Source organism: Atractosteus spatula, chromosome 23 (genome assembly GCF_055471065.1).
Source record: "Atractosteus spatula isolate fAtrSpa1 chromosome 23, fAtrSpa1.hap1, whole genome shotgun sequence".
Lineage (NCBI taxonomy): Eukaryota > Metazoa > Chordata > Actinopteri > Semionotiformes > Lepisosteidae > Atractosteus > Atractosteus spatula.
Window position 1 is genome coordinate 16,458,156 of NC_142728.1, and position 16,199 is coordinate 16,474,354.

At 46.2% G+C, this 16,199-nt stretch overlaps 1 protein-coding gene across 3 annotated transcripts; it reads right to left on the reverse strand.

The window, feature by feature from the left end:
- Positions 1 to 456: 456 nt before the first annotated feature.
- Positions 457 to 15,895, reverse strand: LOC148816298 (TNF receptor-associated factor 2-like). 3 transcript variants are annotated; one of them, XM_088940377.1, is made up of 11 exons: positions 15,794 to 15,895; positions 14,112 to 14,322; positions 13,595 to 13,673; positions 13,060 to 13,158; positions 11,809 to 11,970; positions 11,506 to 11,580; positions 9,345 to 9,419; positions 8,036 to 8,530; positions 7,358 to 7,535; positions 6,801 to 6,949; positions 457 to 6,197 (listed from the first exon to the last, which is right to left on the reverse strand). In XM_088940377.1, the coding sequence occupies exons 2-11, from the start codon at positions 14,297 to 14,299 to the stop codon at positions 5,979 to 5,981; spliced, it is 1,719 nt and encodes a 572-aa protein (XP_088796503.1). In that variant the 5' UTR covers positions 14,300 to 14,322; positions 15,794 to 15,895; the 3' UTR covers positions 457 to 5,978. The 3 variants fall into 3 exon arrangements, with proteins under 3 accessions (XP_088796503.1, XP_088796502.1, XP_088796504.1); XM_088940376.1 differs by lacking the exon at positions 15,794 to 15,895 and adding an exon at positions 15,478 to 15,593; XM_088940378.1 differs by lacking the exon at positions 15,794 to 15,895 and having other exon boundaries at positions 14,112 to 14,341.
- Positions 15,896 to 16,199: the final 304 nt, after the last annotated feature.

Below are 16,199 nucleotides of genomic sequence, written 5' to 3' on the forward strand. Positions count from 1 at the left end.
TCCCATGCAGTCTCCCCTGTGCAGGGGAAGAAGCTGCATTGCTCCCCAGTGCCGCTGTTTGAAGAGGCCCTGGGTGTCCCAGCCTGTGCCTGCAGATGCCCTGGGGCTCAAGAGCAGCAGCACCGCAGGAGCTGGCAGAACCGGTCAACCAGGTCCAGTTCAGCCAGCAGTTCTGCACTTTACTCAGCACATGGAAGACCTGCAGACACACCAGCCCCCCCACGTGTATTGGTTAATCATTTTTTATTGAAATACAGAATAACAAATCCACATCCCAGGTACAAAGACGGTCTTCCCCAGCACACAGACTCTCGGGTGATGAGACCAGGACAACAGTTATATTGAGTCACGTACGTTTTTTTTTAAAGGTGTAATCTAAATGTAGGTTTTAACGAAGCGCAAAAGCGACGATCACTGCGCAGTGCCAATAACTCACAGTTGTAGCTCACAATCAGATTATTAATAAGATTATGAATTTTATTAACAGATTATGAATTACAGTGGAGGTTTTATGTATATAGTTCAACTGTTTTTAGAGTTTAGGCTAAAAGAAGACAGCACGGCAGTGCTTTTGAAAGAGTTTTTTTACGGTACCAGCTAGAATTTCAAGCAAGTGGAGAGTACAGCACAGAAAAAGTAATCTGTTCAAAGCTGAATGGCAAAATCAACAATAAATGCACAAGTCACACCCAGGCATGGAACACTACATTTTCAGCCCACATACAGGTGCCCCTGCCCAGCACACAAGAACCAAGCTATAAAGCCTTAACAGGGATTCCCTCTTTCACTCAAACACAAACGCAATTTAAATTCCTTTCCTAAAGAAAAAAAATCTTTTCTACAGTTTTTGTAGATAGACAAACGTTTGTTCAAACTCTCATTGGACTATGTGGATTGTTTTATATAAATACACTTGACTGTAATTAATTTACTGTATTGCTTTCACCATTTAACACTACATGCCTATGGTACAGCATACACATAAACATCATGCATTTTGTAGCAACAGTAACACATATGCCAAACACATGTGCCACCAGGGGGCAAACCACACAATTCCCTGCTTTTTTGCATGTGAGCCTCAGGTCACCATGCAACACAGAAAGAACTTTTCAGTTTAGTGCCTTGGACTCCTAGGAAATACAGCTTGCAGAAGCTTTACCATAGGAAGCAAAAACAGTGCAGGTTTAGTCAAAGCTTCAGAAGCCGCCTGAAGAAAGCACTACGGCTTGTTACAAAACTATTAAAAGCAAACTGGGGGATAGGGAAAAGCAAACCACTGACAATCGGTCAAGAGATTAGCACGGATAACGTTTCCACAGGTATAACAATAAAGATGGCAAGCGTACCCTGAACCCGAGTCCAGCAGGTGTCATAGGTCAGTTGTAAAATATCCCATTGTTAAACCTGCCTTGAACATTTTTATTTTGACCACTTAAGTAAGTTAGAGATCGCTGGAAGCCAAAACATCCTACTGCTCTCAAGGGTCATAAGACGGCCATTCCTGACTCACCGGAGGTCCAAGTGCAAACTGATGTCTCAAGGGTTGACCTGAAATAGCCGCTGGACTGCGTCTCTCCAAAATCAGGGGCGATAAAACTGGATCCAGGGCTCTGGGAGACAAATGCTGCTCCTGGGCAAGCCAACTGATCGGCCTGGCAGCTCTGCAAGTTCACACACAGGGAGCGGTTCAGCGTGGCGCTGGGGGCCACTCCGATTTAAATGTCTTAATGTGTTACAGTCTGGGAGTTAGAAGGAACTAAAGGCAAGGCCTAACTTTACTGTCACACTGTATGTCAAATACATCCTTTTAAAGAACTCCTCATTTTACTTTAACACCATGCTGTACTTAAACGCAGAATTTAACATCACTAAGAGGAAAAAATGTAGAAAGATGAAAAACATCGCGCATATCCATTAACTATACCTAACTATATTTATCATTTCACCATTACCAACATCAGTGCTGCCTGTTCTCGGAGAGCACAGTTAATGAAGTACATGATACTCCACGCTGTCACACAAAACAGCAGCCCCTAATTAAATCTTTCTTAACGATATACACAGTCAAACAATGCTAACTGCTCCTTCAATACATTAAATGTTTAGAAAGGTAAATATTTATCCAAAGTTAAGCATATGTTTATACATATGAAAAAGGAGCTGCAGCCGGAAAACTTCAGATTTTAATGTTGTTAAAAAAATCAATAAAAATTTACAGAGATTCCATTTACCAGTGCGAGTCGGTAAATTCTTGGATTTCAGCAAGGCAGTATCTGCTGTGTGTCAGAAGATCCTCGTGCTGAATTCCACACTACTTCTGCAATTGCAGCATCTTCTCTTAGGAAGTGGATGTCTGCATGGGGTTTTTTATGGGAAACAAGGAACTGTTTTGTTTCTACCGTACTAATCAGACAACCAGTACTCAGAAAAAACACACCAGCACGTGGACGTCAGCGTGTCAATAACTCTGAACCAGAGAAGCTGTTGAAAGAGGAGTGACCAACAAAAAGTTCCTTTAACCACACACTGTCGCTCCTGCTCAGAGCACCGGACAGTATGTGACACAAAGAGCAAACAGGGCCACTCCCCGGTCGCATCTCTGGGCCAGAGCCACCCCCACACTGCAGAAACAGTACAGCCCACTGGCCTTCCACTGCAGAACTCAGCTCACACCTGGCAGCCTAGATAGGCAAGTACAGTCCTATAACACTCAACTCTTAATTATCAGCTATTGCAATGTTCTTCTGATTTTATCATCTAGGAATCATGGCATGGCAGCTGTCGGCTTTAAAAGTCTTTTTTCTACTTGTCTGGAAACAGGGCGTGGGACCTGAGAAAATGAAGAGGTTTCGTACAGTCAGCTGAGACGCTGTGTTTATTAGAAAAAGCTTCCATAGGACCTCAGCAGCCCTGACATGTTTCTTAACCCATCCTGACAAAACTTAACAGTAAATATCATCTTAGAAAATATTCTAATATAATACAACTATTCATATATAACAATAATAAGATAATTACCTTGAATTATACAAAAAGCTATAGATAATTGTAATCTATTTAAATATATAATGTTTTAAAGATATAATATTGTATTAAAAGATGCATATGCTGGTGTTTTACCCAAGACAAAACCAGTATATATAAAAAAAAAGGCATACAAGTCAAAAACATCAGTTTCCCAATTGGTCTGCTAAATAAACCAATTGCATACTATATTGTTAAGAAAATGGAGACTTCTCATGCACAGAGAAGTCTCACTGCAAGTCAAGGCTGGTTAAGAAACAGGCAGGGACTGGCTGGTCACTTCTTACGCTCCCTCGACATCGATCCCACCGCTGGCAGGAAAGGAAGCGCCGATGGCTCAAGCGGTAGCCCCGAAAGCAAAGGCTCTCGAGCTCAGGGCTTTTAACACCCCCTCAGCCCATACCTTCAGAACGCCAAAAACAAACAACAGGTTTTATAGGCGCAGCATTCTGCCAGCCCCCCGAAGCACAAAGGAGGAGCTGTGCGTTTTCTGCTGGATCCCCAGAAAGGACGTATTGCAGAAAACGGTCTGTGATTTTTCCGTCTTTTTATAAAAGCAGGAGAACACGGCTCTCATTTTCTAACCACTTACTGCCGGTGAGGGGATGGGGTGGCAACAGGCTGCGCAGGGCGGACCAGACTCTCCTGTCCCAAGCAACAGTCTCCAGCTCCTGCTGGGAGATTCCCCAGCATTCCCAGGCCAGCTGAGAGACATAAATCCCTTCCAGCGTGTCCTGGGTCTGCCCCACTGGGCTGTGCCCGGTACACCTCCAGTGGGAGGTGCCTGGGGGGCATCCTCACCTCAGCCGGCCCCTGTGATCCTCCCGGACCCCCGGGTTCCTCACCCTGGCACGGAGAGTGAGCCCGGCAGCCCTGCGGAGAAACCTCACTTCTGCCGCTCGAACCCGCGATCTCATTCTTTCAGTCACGACCCAGAGCTCGCAAACCCAGGTGAGGATGGGGACGCAGATCGAGCGGGAAACCGAGAGCTTCATCAGAGAACTCAAGCCGCTTACCTGCATCTTGTTTAAAGGGTTCATTAGCATGGGCGCCGCATGAACACCGATGGATTTTAAAAACAAACACTTCCCTCGTGCGGCCTGCCTGGGTGCTTCGGAAGCGGAATAACTTTTCTCTTTGTGGCCCTCTTCCTGCACCTCAACATTTCAAAGCATTTTAAATGGCCGCTTTGTGCCTTTTCCCTCAATCCAACTATCAAAGGACGCCTTCAAATCAAACATTTAACTTCACCTCCTATCAATATAAAAACGTGCTACAAAACAACCCTGCATCAAAATATACCCCTCTAATGCAAACCTGCATGTATCCCTGTCCACAATTAAAAGAGAAATTGTGAATCATGCAATCCTCTCCTAAAACCTGAAATTCAGCCCGTCCCCTCCGAACAGCAGCGACAGGCAACAGAGAGGGTCTCCTGAGCGGAATAAAAGAGCATGCCGTCTTTTGCGGTCTTCACCCTCTCGGTAACCTGTCCACCTACATTTGAGAAATGACCTTGATTGGGTGCTAACTTGAGTGTATCTTCCACAGATTCAGCATGCAAACTAACATCACAAGGAAAACATAAAAACAAATTGCACACAAAATTACAGATAACTCATCTGCAAAATGAAATATTCTGCCTCGATCTGCTGGATTTTAGGCAATGTCCACCACTACACAGAATTACAGAAAAACATCTAGGGCTTGGTATTTAAAGAGTGGCACACACCATGAGCCTCTGACTGCTCCTGGCTAGAGGTTACTGTACCACTTTCAAATACTACGCCCATACAGTTATACATACTGCATTAGAATATGAATACAACTCTCATACTTAAGGAGAAAACAAGTCTTCACTGCCCTGTGCGTATTGTACATGTCCCCAGAACCAGCAGACAGACCCACCGCCACTCCCATACAACAACGTGCCTTACAGCGCCAGAACATACCGCTTCCAAGTTTCTTTTTAGGAGCTGACTGAAGTTAAGGACCTTCTAAGCTACACGGAGCCACTTAAAATTTAAAGCAACTTTGTCAATTATGCAAAAAAACGGGTTTGCATTCAGCCATTTCACATTCCCACATGCTGAGAGCTGTGACCCTTAACGGCCCACTTGTCCCTGTTGACAACCTGACTTTGTGTCTCCTATTGTGTGGTCATCACTGTTGTCATCTGCTAAACCTTTCAACCACAGACCTCCTGTAAATTCCTTCACAGCTACAGGTGAGTGGATTCCAGTCTTCACTGCAAAGTCTTAACCTCCTCAGTGATAACTGTATAACAGGACGTACCTCCGTACAGTGTAGTGTACACTAAAGCATCACTTAATGCTAACTGCTAAGAACGCTGCCCAAGGCATCACGGCCGCACAAGTGCGCTGGCGAAGACTTTGCAGCTGAAGAGAATCGCACAAATCCAGCACATCGTAGACCTGCCTGCTATTTTTCCAGCCTTCCCACTGCGTGACTATGCCTTTGTATTGCCCTGACATGGCTCCTGTCGTGCTTAGACATACCCCTCTGCTTTACAGTTCATACAAGTTGTCCTGAGGACAGCTTGTCCCTTCGTCTGTGTTTTGCTCACTGCCTAATACAACCTTTAACAGACCTAAATGACCAAGTGAACTGGTTGTTTTCAGCTTCCTTCAACCATTTGAAAGTTCTCAGACAACATCCGCATTAAAGGAACTCAGGTGTTTTCCAGTCTAAAGGCTAACTGGTTTCGAAGTTCTAATTAAAGAAGTTACAAGATCGATCAGGCGCCAGAGAGCTCAGCTGCTACAAAGCCCGGAGAGCAGCAGCACAGGGCGTCCGCAGTGCCAGGACAGGAAGGCCCTGCCGTAAGCTGACCCCCCCCCACCCCCCACTCAGCTCAGTAACGGAGACCCGAGGCAAAACAAAATGGCAGAGGGCCCCCACTACGCAAAGCCGCCGCGGGGCTTTCTGGTCTAGAGCCCGGTCAGGTCCACGATGGCCTTGATGAAGATGGTGTCATCCCGGATGTAGGAGTTCTTGGAGTCCAGCTTGGACAGCGGGCAGAAGAGCGGGCAGCCGCTGGCGATGTTCATCTCGCTGACGGGCCGCTGGAAGGAGGAGGAGGTGACGTCGGGCCGGAAGGCGTCGATGATGTGCTCCCGGTTGTTCTGGTCCAGCAGCATCAGGGTCACCTGGAGGGAGAGCGAGGTGGTTTACGGGACAGACGGGGTCTCCCGAAGAGAAGAGCCTGGAACACAGGCACCATCAAACAGGCATCGCCACCCCGCATGCTACTGGCGACAAACCTTCAGCTGCAGCAGCTGTTGTACTAATAGACCAACCGCTGAAAAAAACAGAAGACAACATAAACAAAACCGTCTGTCGCCTTCTCTTGAGAAAGCGAACCCTCTGCAGCTGGAAATCTTTCCACTGTCTCAAGAGTCTCCTGGTGCCTGATCAACACATCGATCTCCCAATGTGGGAGCTTTTGATTTCCAAAAGTATAACACAGAAGCATTAAAGTGACCCGCTTCCCCCCCCCCCAAGCCAGAAACTCATCTGAAAGCCCTTACAAGATAACCGTAGAGGTGCCACAGGCAGCACGTTCCTTTCTGACACAAGCCAGTTGATGAGGCAGAGCGAATCGCCCGACAGACACAAAAGACGAAAAAAAAACCAGGGAATCGGCCTTCAAAGATCCCGACGGCGGAAAACCAGCGGAGCATTACTCCCCCCGCTGCCGGTCGGCACCGGCCCACCCCAGCGCTCACAGGCACACGACTGACCCGGCTCACCTTCTGGTTGAAGGGCCACTTGAGCAGGGCGTCGTTCTGCCCGCGCATCACCACGAAGAACAGGGACAGGTGAGTGCCGCGCCCCGTCCCGTCGCCGTTCAGGTAGATGCGCAGGCACATCTTGTAGCCGTACTTGCTGGTGTAAAAGGCTGTAAGAGGCAAAAAAAAAAAAAAAAAAAAGGTTCACTGGAAAAACATCTCCAGTCCCGGGCGCACGCATCCCAGAAGTGCATATCTCTAAATTTCTTCCTGCAACATGATTTCATTCTGCCACAGTAACGCGGTGATTTAATGGAAGACAATGTCTACGCTGCACAGATCGACACAGCTGTATTAGTTGCTTTGCACGTATATGCAAGTGCTTGACCAGCTGCTAGCCACCGCCATAGACTTCAAAATAGACACAGCCTTCAGGTGGACACCCTCTCGGAATTCAGCACAATCCTGTCGCAATTACACTAATTTAAAAGTTTCCACGGCAACAACATCGGGTGTAGGGGGACCAGCTGCTGCCACGCTTTCCGTTCGCGATCTAACAGAGGAGCAGGAAGGGCAACCTGGAGAAAACATGGCGGGGGCGCGTCCGGCGATGGCGTCCTGCCTCTTCTTCGTGAAGTCCGAGATCCTCCAGACGAAGACACCGTCGTAGGTGGCGGCCAGGAGCTCCCGCAGCTTCCCCTCCATCTCCGCGATGGTCAGGTCCTTCAGCCCCGCCGTCCGCTCCAGCTGGCGCACCTGAGACGCGCGGGCGCCGTGGGGGGCGAGAGAGGCGGTGAGTTTTCCGCATTTACGCAAAAAAAAAAACCAACTCTGTTGAACTGAACTTGTCTGAGCTGTTTGCCCTGAAGCCTTCCTCGTTCACCTAGCCAGTCATTCCCGCTGGGAAAAAGCACGTCTTTTTCCCTTTTTCCCAGAGGAGGTCTACCTGACCGAGGATGCAGAGAACTAACAAATACTTATGCAAGATCAGTACGAAGGTCGAGCATGCATTACTATTCATTGCTTACGACTCCCATGAGTTGTATTAAAGCACGCATACGCAAGCAGGCTATTATACTTCCGCAGGGAAGCTCCTAGGGCTGTCAGGTGTGTCAGGTTGCTCCCAGCGTACACTGCTAAGAGGAGTTTCTCTCCCACCAGCCCTTCATCTCAACCAGGAAACACTGGCTGTTTGCTTGCCCTGAGACGCGCACTACGAGAGTGTGCAACTGCCAGGAGAGCACGGGCGGCCAGACCTTGTTGCTGAGCGTCTCGATCTTCTCCTGGTCCAGCCGGTGCTGCCGGTTGTAAGCCTCCAGGGTCGTTGACGAGCGCTCCACCTCGCGGTTCAGCACGCACACGATGTTCTCGAACGTGCCCACTTTCAGCTCCAGCTCCTGGCACCGGCGGCTCAGCTCGGCCACCTTGGCCTTCTCGCTGTGCAGCTGCAGCTCCAGGGCAGCGGTGGCGGAGCTGGGCAGCGGGGTGAAGGAGGTGGCCAGGGCCACGGGGGGGGCGGCGGCGGCGGCGGCGGCTCCCTGCACGGGAGGCGCCACGCTCAGGTGGCCCATCTTGGCCTCCAGCTCGCGCACGGACTGGTGCAGCTCGTGGATCTTCAGGCTGGCGTGCTCCAGGCTCTGGGGCTGAATGCCCTCCAAGTTCACCTTGATGCCCATGATGTAGTGCAGCAGCAGGTTCAGGTGCTCGTAAGAGCACGCGCGCTCGTGGTCAAGCACTTTCTCTTTTTCCACCTTGAAAAGAATGAGACGATGTTTGTGCATATATGCATAGCACATGGCTGCAGATGCATACTGTACTCCACCTGACACTACTGTTTACCCTTCCATACTCATTTAACAGTTAATCATCCTAGCAAATAGCAGGCAACATGTCTAGCAAATTGAGGATCCAGGGAACTTATAAATACTTATGTCTTCTACTACATATTATGAATAGGAGCCTGACTCCAGGTGTATCTACTGTATATGGCAGAAATAATTCTACTATATAAGCATATTAATACAGTGCTTTACTTCTCATGCATGTGTTTGGTGAAAACTGAAGTTATTTTCTCCTGCTTTTAATAACTGTGGTGACTGCAAAACAAGTTATTTTCATATATAACAATATTCTGAGAAATCACATCTACAACTTAGATACTGTGAATGACACACATTTCATCTACGGTAACCGCCAAGGAGGCTCTTTATAATTTAACTACTTTAACAGAAGGTAAACGACATAAAAGTATTTGACAAGATGGGTTAAAAATGGAACATATGTAGCAACAGTTTCAAATCCTGACTGGAAAAGATCTAAAAACTGAACATTGTTAAAGAAGGTCTTTTACACACTTTTAAAAAGTAAATACGCAAGACACAAATGTGGCACAAACATCTCCGCATTGGCAGTGTGACAAAAGTTACCTCGATTATGAAAGCAATACTGGTATGAAAACTAACAATGAGTTCACATTTCAGAAATTAAAAGAAAACATGAGTAATGTAACATGCAATACAATAATGTTCTACTGTGGTAAGATAAAATAAAAGAAAAGCTACTTACTGACGTATTACACCCAACAACATGAAATCTGCAAGGAGCTCTAAATTTACTACAGAACTTAATATGGTCCACATACTGCAATGAAAGAAACAGAAACATTGTAACAGGCAAAAGACTGTAACACATGACCCATGAACTTCCTGTGTTAGAAATCAGCAGTGTGCCCAAACACCCCTTGCTGGAGAGTAAAAATGAACATTTTTAATTGGCAATTTATCCGTGATGTATAAGATGACAGCTAAACCCATTCCCATAGTCTGCAAGAGGCTTATTTTTTTTTGTCTTGCACAGGACTATGTTTGGCTCATGGAATACAACTGCTTCATGGTGTCCAGAACCTGCTACGCTTTACCATCAAGTCCTTTATTAAACTGGGTGATGCATCTGAAAACCGATTCTCATTTGCAATGATGACCAGGAGAGAAACCCTTCTATACAGCAGGAACAACAGGAGTTACCATTTGGGTACCTTGCTCAAGGTACCAACAGCAGCCTCTCTCCTGGGATTTGAACCCACGACCCTAGTCTAGTTTGGAGCCCAGGCTTCTAACCACTACTCCACACTGCTGCCCCGTTTAAGACAAAAAGATATGAGAGATCTTGAACTTCTTCTGTGCCTTTGCCGAGTAACACGGCGACACAGAGGTGACGTAATCCGGAGGCTAGAGTCCTGACATCCAGCCGTAGTCACATTTGGCTGGATTCTCACAGCAGGCGGCTGTCCAAACAGCAGGAGTTGCCGTTTGCTGGGATCCTAAAGCGCCCCAGCTGACTTATCCCGTTCTTACAGCGACGGTGCCTGAAGCAGGGCACCGCTGGGAGTCATGGCCAAGGGGCTCTGGCGACACGACCCTGCCTCCGACTCCTGACGATCAAGAGCTCGACGTGCGCTCGGAGCGTAACCTGCCGGGCCACTCCGGAGCCCAGGAAACCGATTCCTTCCACGATTTTCAGAACCACACGGCAGAGCCGCTAACATTAAAAGGGTCGCGAGAGAACCGCCATCGTGGCACTAAAAAAACTTCTGCACTGTGTTCTGGTTCAGATGCTCCCCAAGTAACTGAAATACTTGTAATACTACAAGCAGGAAAACACAAGAGTGTCCCTGATACTGCCCCGCTGAACCATCAAATAATGTCCAGTCTCACAGCAGCTGGGTGAAGGGCTCCTGCGTATTTCTAGCCAGGTGCATTCAGTAACAAACATGAAAAACAAAAATATGAAATACTCTTCTCCCATTGCCCTCTAAAGCGATTACTGCTTTACTGTTTCATTCTAATGCAGCAACATCCCTTCTTCCACAAATAAAACATTGGCCCTTTTGTTTGTAGTGGCAATGTCCACAGCACACCCCTGCTATTAAAATGATTAAGAATCCACAAAAGACAATGAAATATTAATTGCCTTTATATAGTGCTTGTCCTCCCAAATTGCTTTACACAATTGGGGACCCACTTAATTACCCACTGAAGCATAGTCTGAAGCACTCAGACTTTCCGCAACAGGAGCCCTATCTGGGTGACATACAGCAGTCCCCCTGCTCAGCAGATCAGGTGGGGAGCGAGAATTTACCTCTCCACTTTTAATTAAGCAGAATTTAGGTCTCATGGGATTGTTAATGACTATGTACTGTAGTTGAGACCTAAGATTAATCTCTCATCCAAAGGATGACAGCTCCCACACCACAGTGTCAAAATACTGGAGCATCCGATTGAACATTCTGAGCTAGAGGGAAGAATGGAACCAAAAGTACTTAAACAAGCTACCCTGCTATATGGTTGAAGCCGATGTCCTGGCCTCTTTCAGGAAAAGCTGGTTGAGATCCTCGGACCACTTGGTTACTAACCACCAAACGTGTTAGATGGGCAAAATGTAATTGCTCTTATGGTCCATCACTAAGAACAGCAACCATGTCTCCCTTAGATTTCTCACAGTACTGACCAGGCCCAGCCACACGTAGTGTCCGAGATCTGACATAATCAAACCAAAGAGAGTTAACGCTGTCATATGTTTTGTATATTAAGTTGTCATAGTTCCTTATCTTGATGACAAGAAATCTCCGGAGCGGCAGTCTTTTCATTTGGTATTTGGGTTTTTGCATTAATAAAATCAGAAAGACGGCACTTTCTAACTGCTTTATAGCTACTTTATCGACACTTACTTTTTCTCTTGGAATTTTCTTCTTGGCACAGCCTTCACATATCATAGGGTATTTAGGACAAATCTCATCGTGTGCCTGGAAAAGAGAAGGCACGTTCGTTTTCCAACCTGAAAAACAATGCTGCGTCGCAGCCACTAGGTGAAATCCTATGACAGAGAAATAAGTCAACTGCACACAAATATTTCTTTTTCAAATGGGCGACTTTAACATGGGGAGTATTTCTCTTTTACTGTCCGTGGGAACACCACCACCACCACCAACCACAACAACAATAAAGCACCGCGCCAGTCCTTCATTATTCACCTTAATATTTTTAAAATGAAACGGCTCTTTGCAGTACTTGCAGTTCAAGGTCCTTTCCGGACATTCCCGCTCATTATGTCTCTCCTGTTCATTAAATCTTATGGCCTCTCCGCAGGATGGGCAGGCGATGATCATGAACTCGCACTTCCCCTCATGATGGGCCTATGGAAGCGAGGAACACAGAAGGGAAGAAATGGAAAAACACCTTTAGAACAATGTGTGTATAAGGAGGTCAAAACTGCCCTTTCTTCAGCGGGGCGTGGGGGGGGGGTGAGGGCTCAGCTGTAACAGATGAGGCTGGTCTCACTATCCAAAACCCCCGCCCCAGGCACCAGCGAAGTCAAACACTCCTCCCCAGTGAGCCCCTTCAGTCAGCACAGTTTGGTCCTGTGGATTACTCCGTGCCTGCAATAATGCCAACAGCACCAGGCACCCGTTGGAAAGCAGTACTACAATTCCAACTTCTGATTCAACAGCCTGCGCACCACTCTGCCGACATGCTGCACCATGGCACGGAAACACATCCATGGTTTTTCGGATAAAACACTGTTCACCCTGATAAGGCTTCCTGCTGTGTCCTGCATCAGCGTCACTCTAGCAATTACAGCCAGAGGTGTCTGACTGTACCGAAACAGAACCTCTGTGCCAAACTATTCATAAACCCAGAAGGGCTGCATGTGTGGTTAGCATTAGTATTGGGACTATGAGGTGAAAATGTTTAAAGAGGACCTTGGTAACCACACAGTAGCAGTGGGTACAAGCTTTGACATCTAAAATGCACTCTAAAATGGACTCAAAAAGAGCTAAAAACCAACAACAAATCGAAAGGTTACTTTCCGGTTTCCCCTCACGTTGCAGCAAAGCCAGTCTATACAGTGTTATCCTAATAATACAGTCGAACTTTGAGAAGCTGACTCACTCTAAAACACTGCCTATCTCAATGCCTTCTACAGCTCTGGCCTACAGCGAGTCTGGCGACCAATTCGTAATACTGAAGGAAACATAACATTACCATCTTTGGTTAGAAACAGCGGTACTCAATATACAGTGCATGACTAATGAAGTAAACACGATGACGTGAACACATGATGAAGGGCACATGTTTGAAAAACGATCTGGTCTTGAGAGAACATTGTCATTGTAGATTAACGATGCCAAGAGGACGGGTGTCTTGGGATTCAGTTTCATCAGCTGGAGGGCAAACGGGAGATGCGGGCAGAGGAGTGAGAGAAGTGAGAGAAGAAAGCTTACCTCATATTCTTTAATACTGCCCTTCCAGGAGCATCCCTCGTTGAGACAGACCGCAGGCAGGGCCTCCACTTCTCTGCGAGCTGCGTTGTCTGGAAAAGCCTTGGGTAGGGACCACAATAACTAGAATTAATTTACACATACTCACAAATCTTATCGAGCTCTCCGATGCCAAGCTTAACATGCTCTTGTGGCCAAACATGGCACCTGGCAGATTTCGCTTCATCATCCGGAACAATAAATCAGACTCTTTATTAAGAATTTATTCTACAGTACATTTCTGAATGACTCGGGAGCGCAGCCAGCTACAGTATAGCAGAGCAGTTATTTAGCACAACACTGGAGAAACATCAGGCTGACTTTTCAAGCAACTTGCCAGTGAGGCACAAGAGGTGGACCAACAAGTCCCTGGATTTCAAAAAAAGTGTAGCCTATATGTGACCCAAGATGGGAACAGCTGGCAAGGTTCTCTCTGTGGTTAAAGGAAATGGGCACTATTATAGCAACTGTTGATTTAACATTCCCAAAAATTACTTACACAGCCCTGTGTCAGAATAGATGTTGGCTCTTCAAATATATCTTCTTTTATACATGCACTGCATTTCTGAGGCCCAGAGCTGAAAGGCGACACAAAAAATGTCAAAACATTTTAAAAACTAAAAAAATGTAAATTAATGTTTGTCATTAATAACAACAATCTTCACAGGAAACATGGAACAAACAGCAAAAAGGTTTCAACATACAGGACCAAGTGTTCATCACTTGAATTTGTAAAGGCTTTTGGGATGTGCTATTACCCATACTTATAAAAATAAAATCACATTCCTTACAGGTGTACTGTCGAGATATTTGCTCTTTGTAACAGGAGGTAATTAAATAAAGAATACATCAATCTTCTTGATGGTTTAAATATGTTATGAATCCTGGCACTTGAGGATGAGATGAGAGTGAGGGCAGGAGAGAGATGGAGGGGTGGGTGGCTGTACACAATTATTTAACATGGATCTTGACACAAACAAAACCGATTCATTCTGTAAGCACACAATGGCACTCACCTCACTGTTCTGTTAAAGCAATAGGAGCAGAATCGATGTCCACACTGGGCTTGAAAAGGTCTTCTGAGGATGTTTTGACAACAGTTACACAGGTGTTTGTCCTCAAGCTTGTTCGCCAAAATCTTCTTTGGGAATCCCGGCTTGTTGCCCTCCAATGATGAAGGAGGGGACGGATCCTGTGTGGCCATTATTATCCCAACACAAGGGTGATCTGTGGTGTGAGCAGCAGACAAGAGTCACTGACAACACAGAATACAAGCCAGCGTCTGTTTGACCACTGAGAAAGCTGCTTGCTAGTGTGCAATTCTTATCTCAAAGCTTTGGGAAAGAGAAAAAGAAACTGAAACTTGAAACACACTTCACAGACAATTCTTTAGTATGAGGCCGGGAAAATGCTGGGTTAAGTTGTGTTCACTAAGTGAAACACATATGATCACTGGATAGGGGCATAAGACAGGAGATGGCACATCCTTCGTGTTTACTAATTTAGTAACGAAGTTACTCTGAAATATTTTCCAGGCATTTCTTGAAGGACCCAGACATAGGGCCTCTATCACCTCCCTGAAAAGCCTGTTAAAGATACTCACAAACCTTCAATATAAGTTTCTTTTTTTTCACTCCCCTTTGAATTCCCTTTCACTTTCCAATTACTAGCTGAAGGTCACTGTTTCTCTACTGAGCATGAAATAGACGGCATCTATACCTGCACTACGATTTTGCTACCATGGATAACTACTTTCAAAGCAGAATTATTTTGAACACTTGACAATATGTGTTTTTTAAGGCATCCCTTTTAACAACCTATTCCGCTAGGAACGTCTTAGCTTATTTTTCTATATTATAACATATTATTGTATTATGAGACACATTATTAACATATTGATAAATTAAGTGAGAAATAGATCCATAAAATATATAAAATTATAAATAAAAATCCTATTTTCCTGCAATATGTACTGTTACCGTGCTATGCACAGTCAAAAGTAAGAGAATGTATCAACACGACCGTCACAGTATCCCAATCTCCAGAACAGTCTTTGTCGTAATAGGGCACACCCAAAAGGAACATAAGATACAGGGTACTTATTTCAACAAAAATGAGATTTATACTGGACGGCAGCTGCAGCTTCACGTCGAGGCCTCAGGTGAGCGTACTGAGGCCTACACCGCACCGAGCTCGGAGTATTTTTGTTTTCGGTTCCGATGAGGTGGGGACGGGGGGCGGGGACGGCCTGTGGACTCGCAGCAGCGCCCAGCGCACCGACACTCGCAGAAAGCAAGGTCTCTCTTAATGAAACCCACCCCAAAAAAAAGCATTCTGCGCCTAATAAATAAGGATTGTTTTTTTTTTTAAATAAGAACATACGTCACGTCTCGCAACTCTCAGCCACACGCATCCTCTACAGCCTTGCCAGGAACTTGCAGCGCCCAGCGTGAGTCACCACCAGCCTCCTAGCGCTGGCTTTCAGGGGGAACCTGTCTGACAGTGCCTAGACACCGGCTCTGAAGGGCACTGGTCCTCCCGGGCGTCCACTGGGTTGTATTATTTCTGAAATAGGAATAGAGCGACAAGCCCGCCCCTTCATTATAACGCGGAGAAGGGGGTGGGGTGGGGGGTGACAAGATGAGCGTTATTATCCGCACTCGGTGTGGAAACGCGGAGTCACAAAAGCCCGACTTACCAGAAGTGAGCCCAGCATCGATGCCGACCCTGGGGGCGGTTTTTCTCTCTTAGGGTTTCGGTTTTCTTTCCGCAGTTACAACGCATGACATTTTCATGGGACTTCCAGCAATTGTGTCGTTACAGGCTTTTTCCGCCTTGCCAACGGCTGCCTTCTTTATCTTTCAAACTAAATTTGTAGAACGAGCACGGTATACGTTGGGTGAATGGGGCATAGAAAGACGAAAACGCATTTTACGGATACAAGCGAAAGAAATATCGGCGTCTAAAACCACATTCAACACCAGAATGAACTTAACAGAAAAACAAAGTTAGCCACGGCTCCTATGACACCCAAGCAAAGTCTGTGCTCACTGTGCAAAACAAACACTGCCGAGTGAGCAGCGGGCTTTTCAAAATTAGGAGGA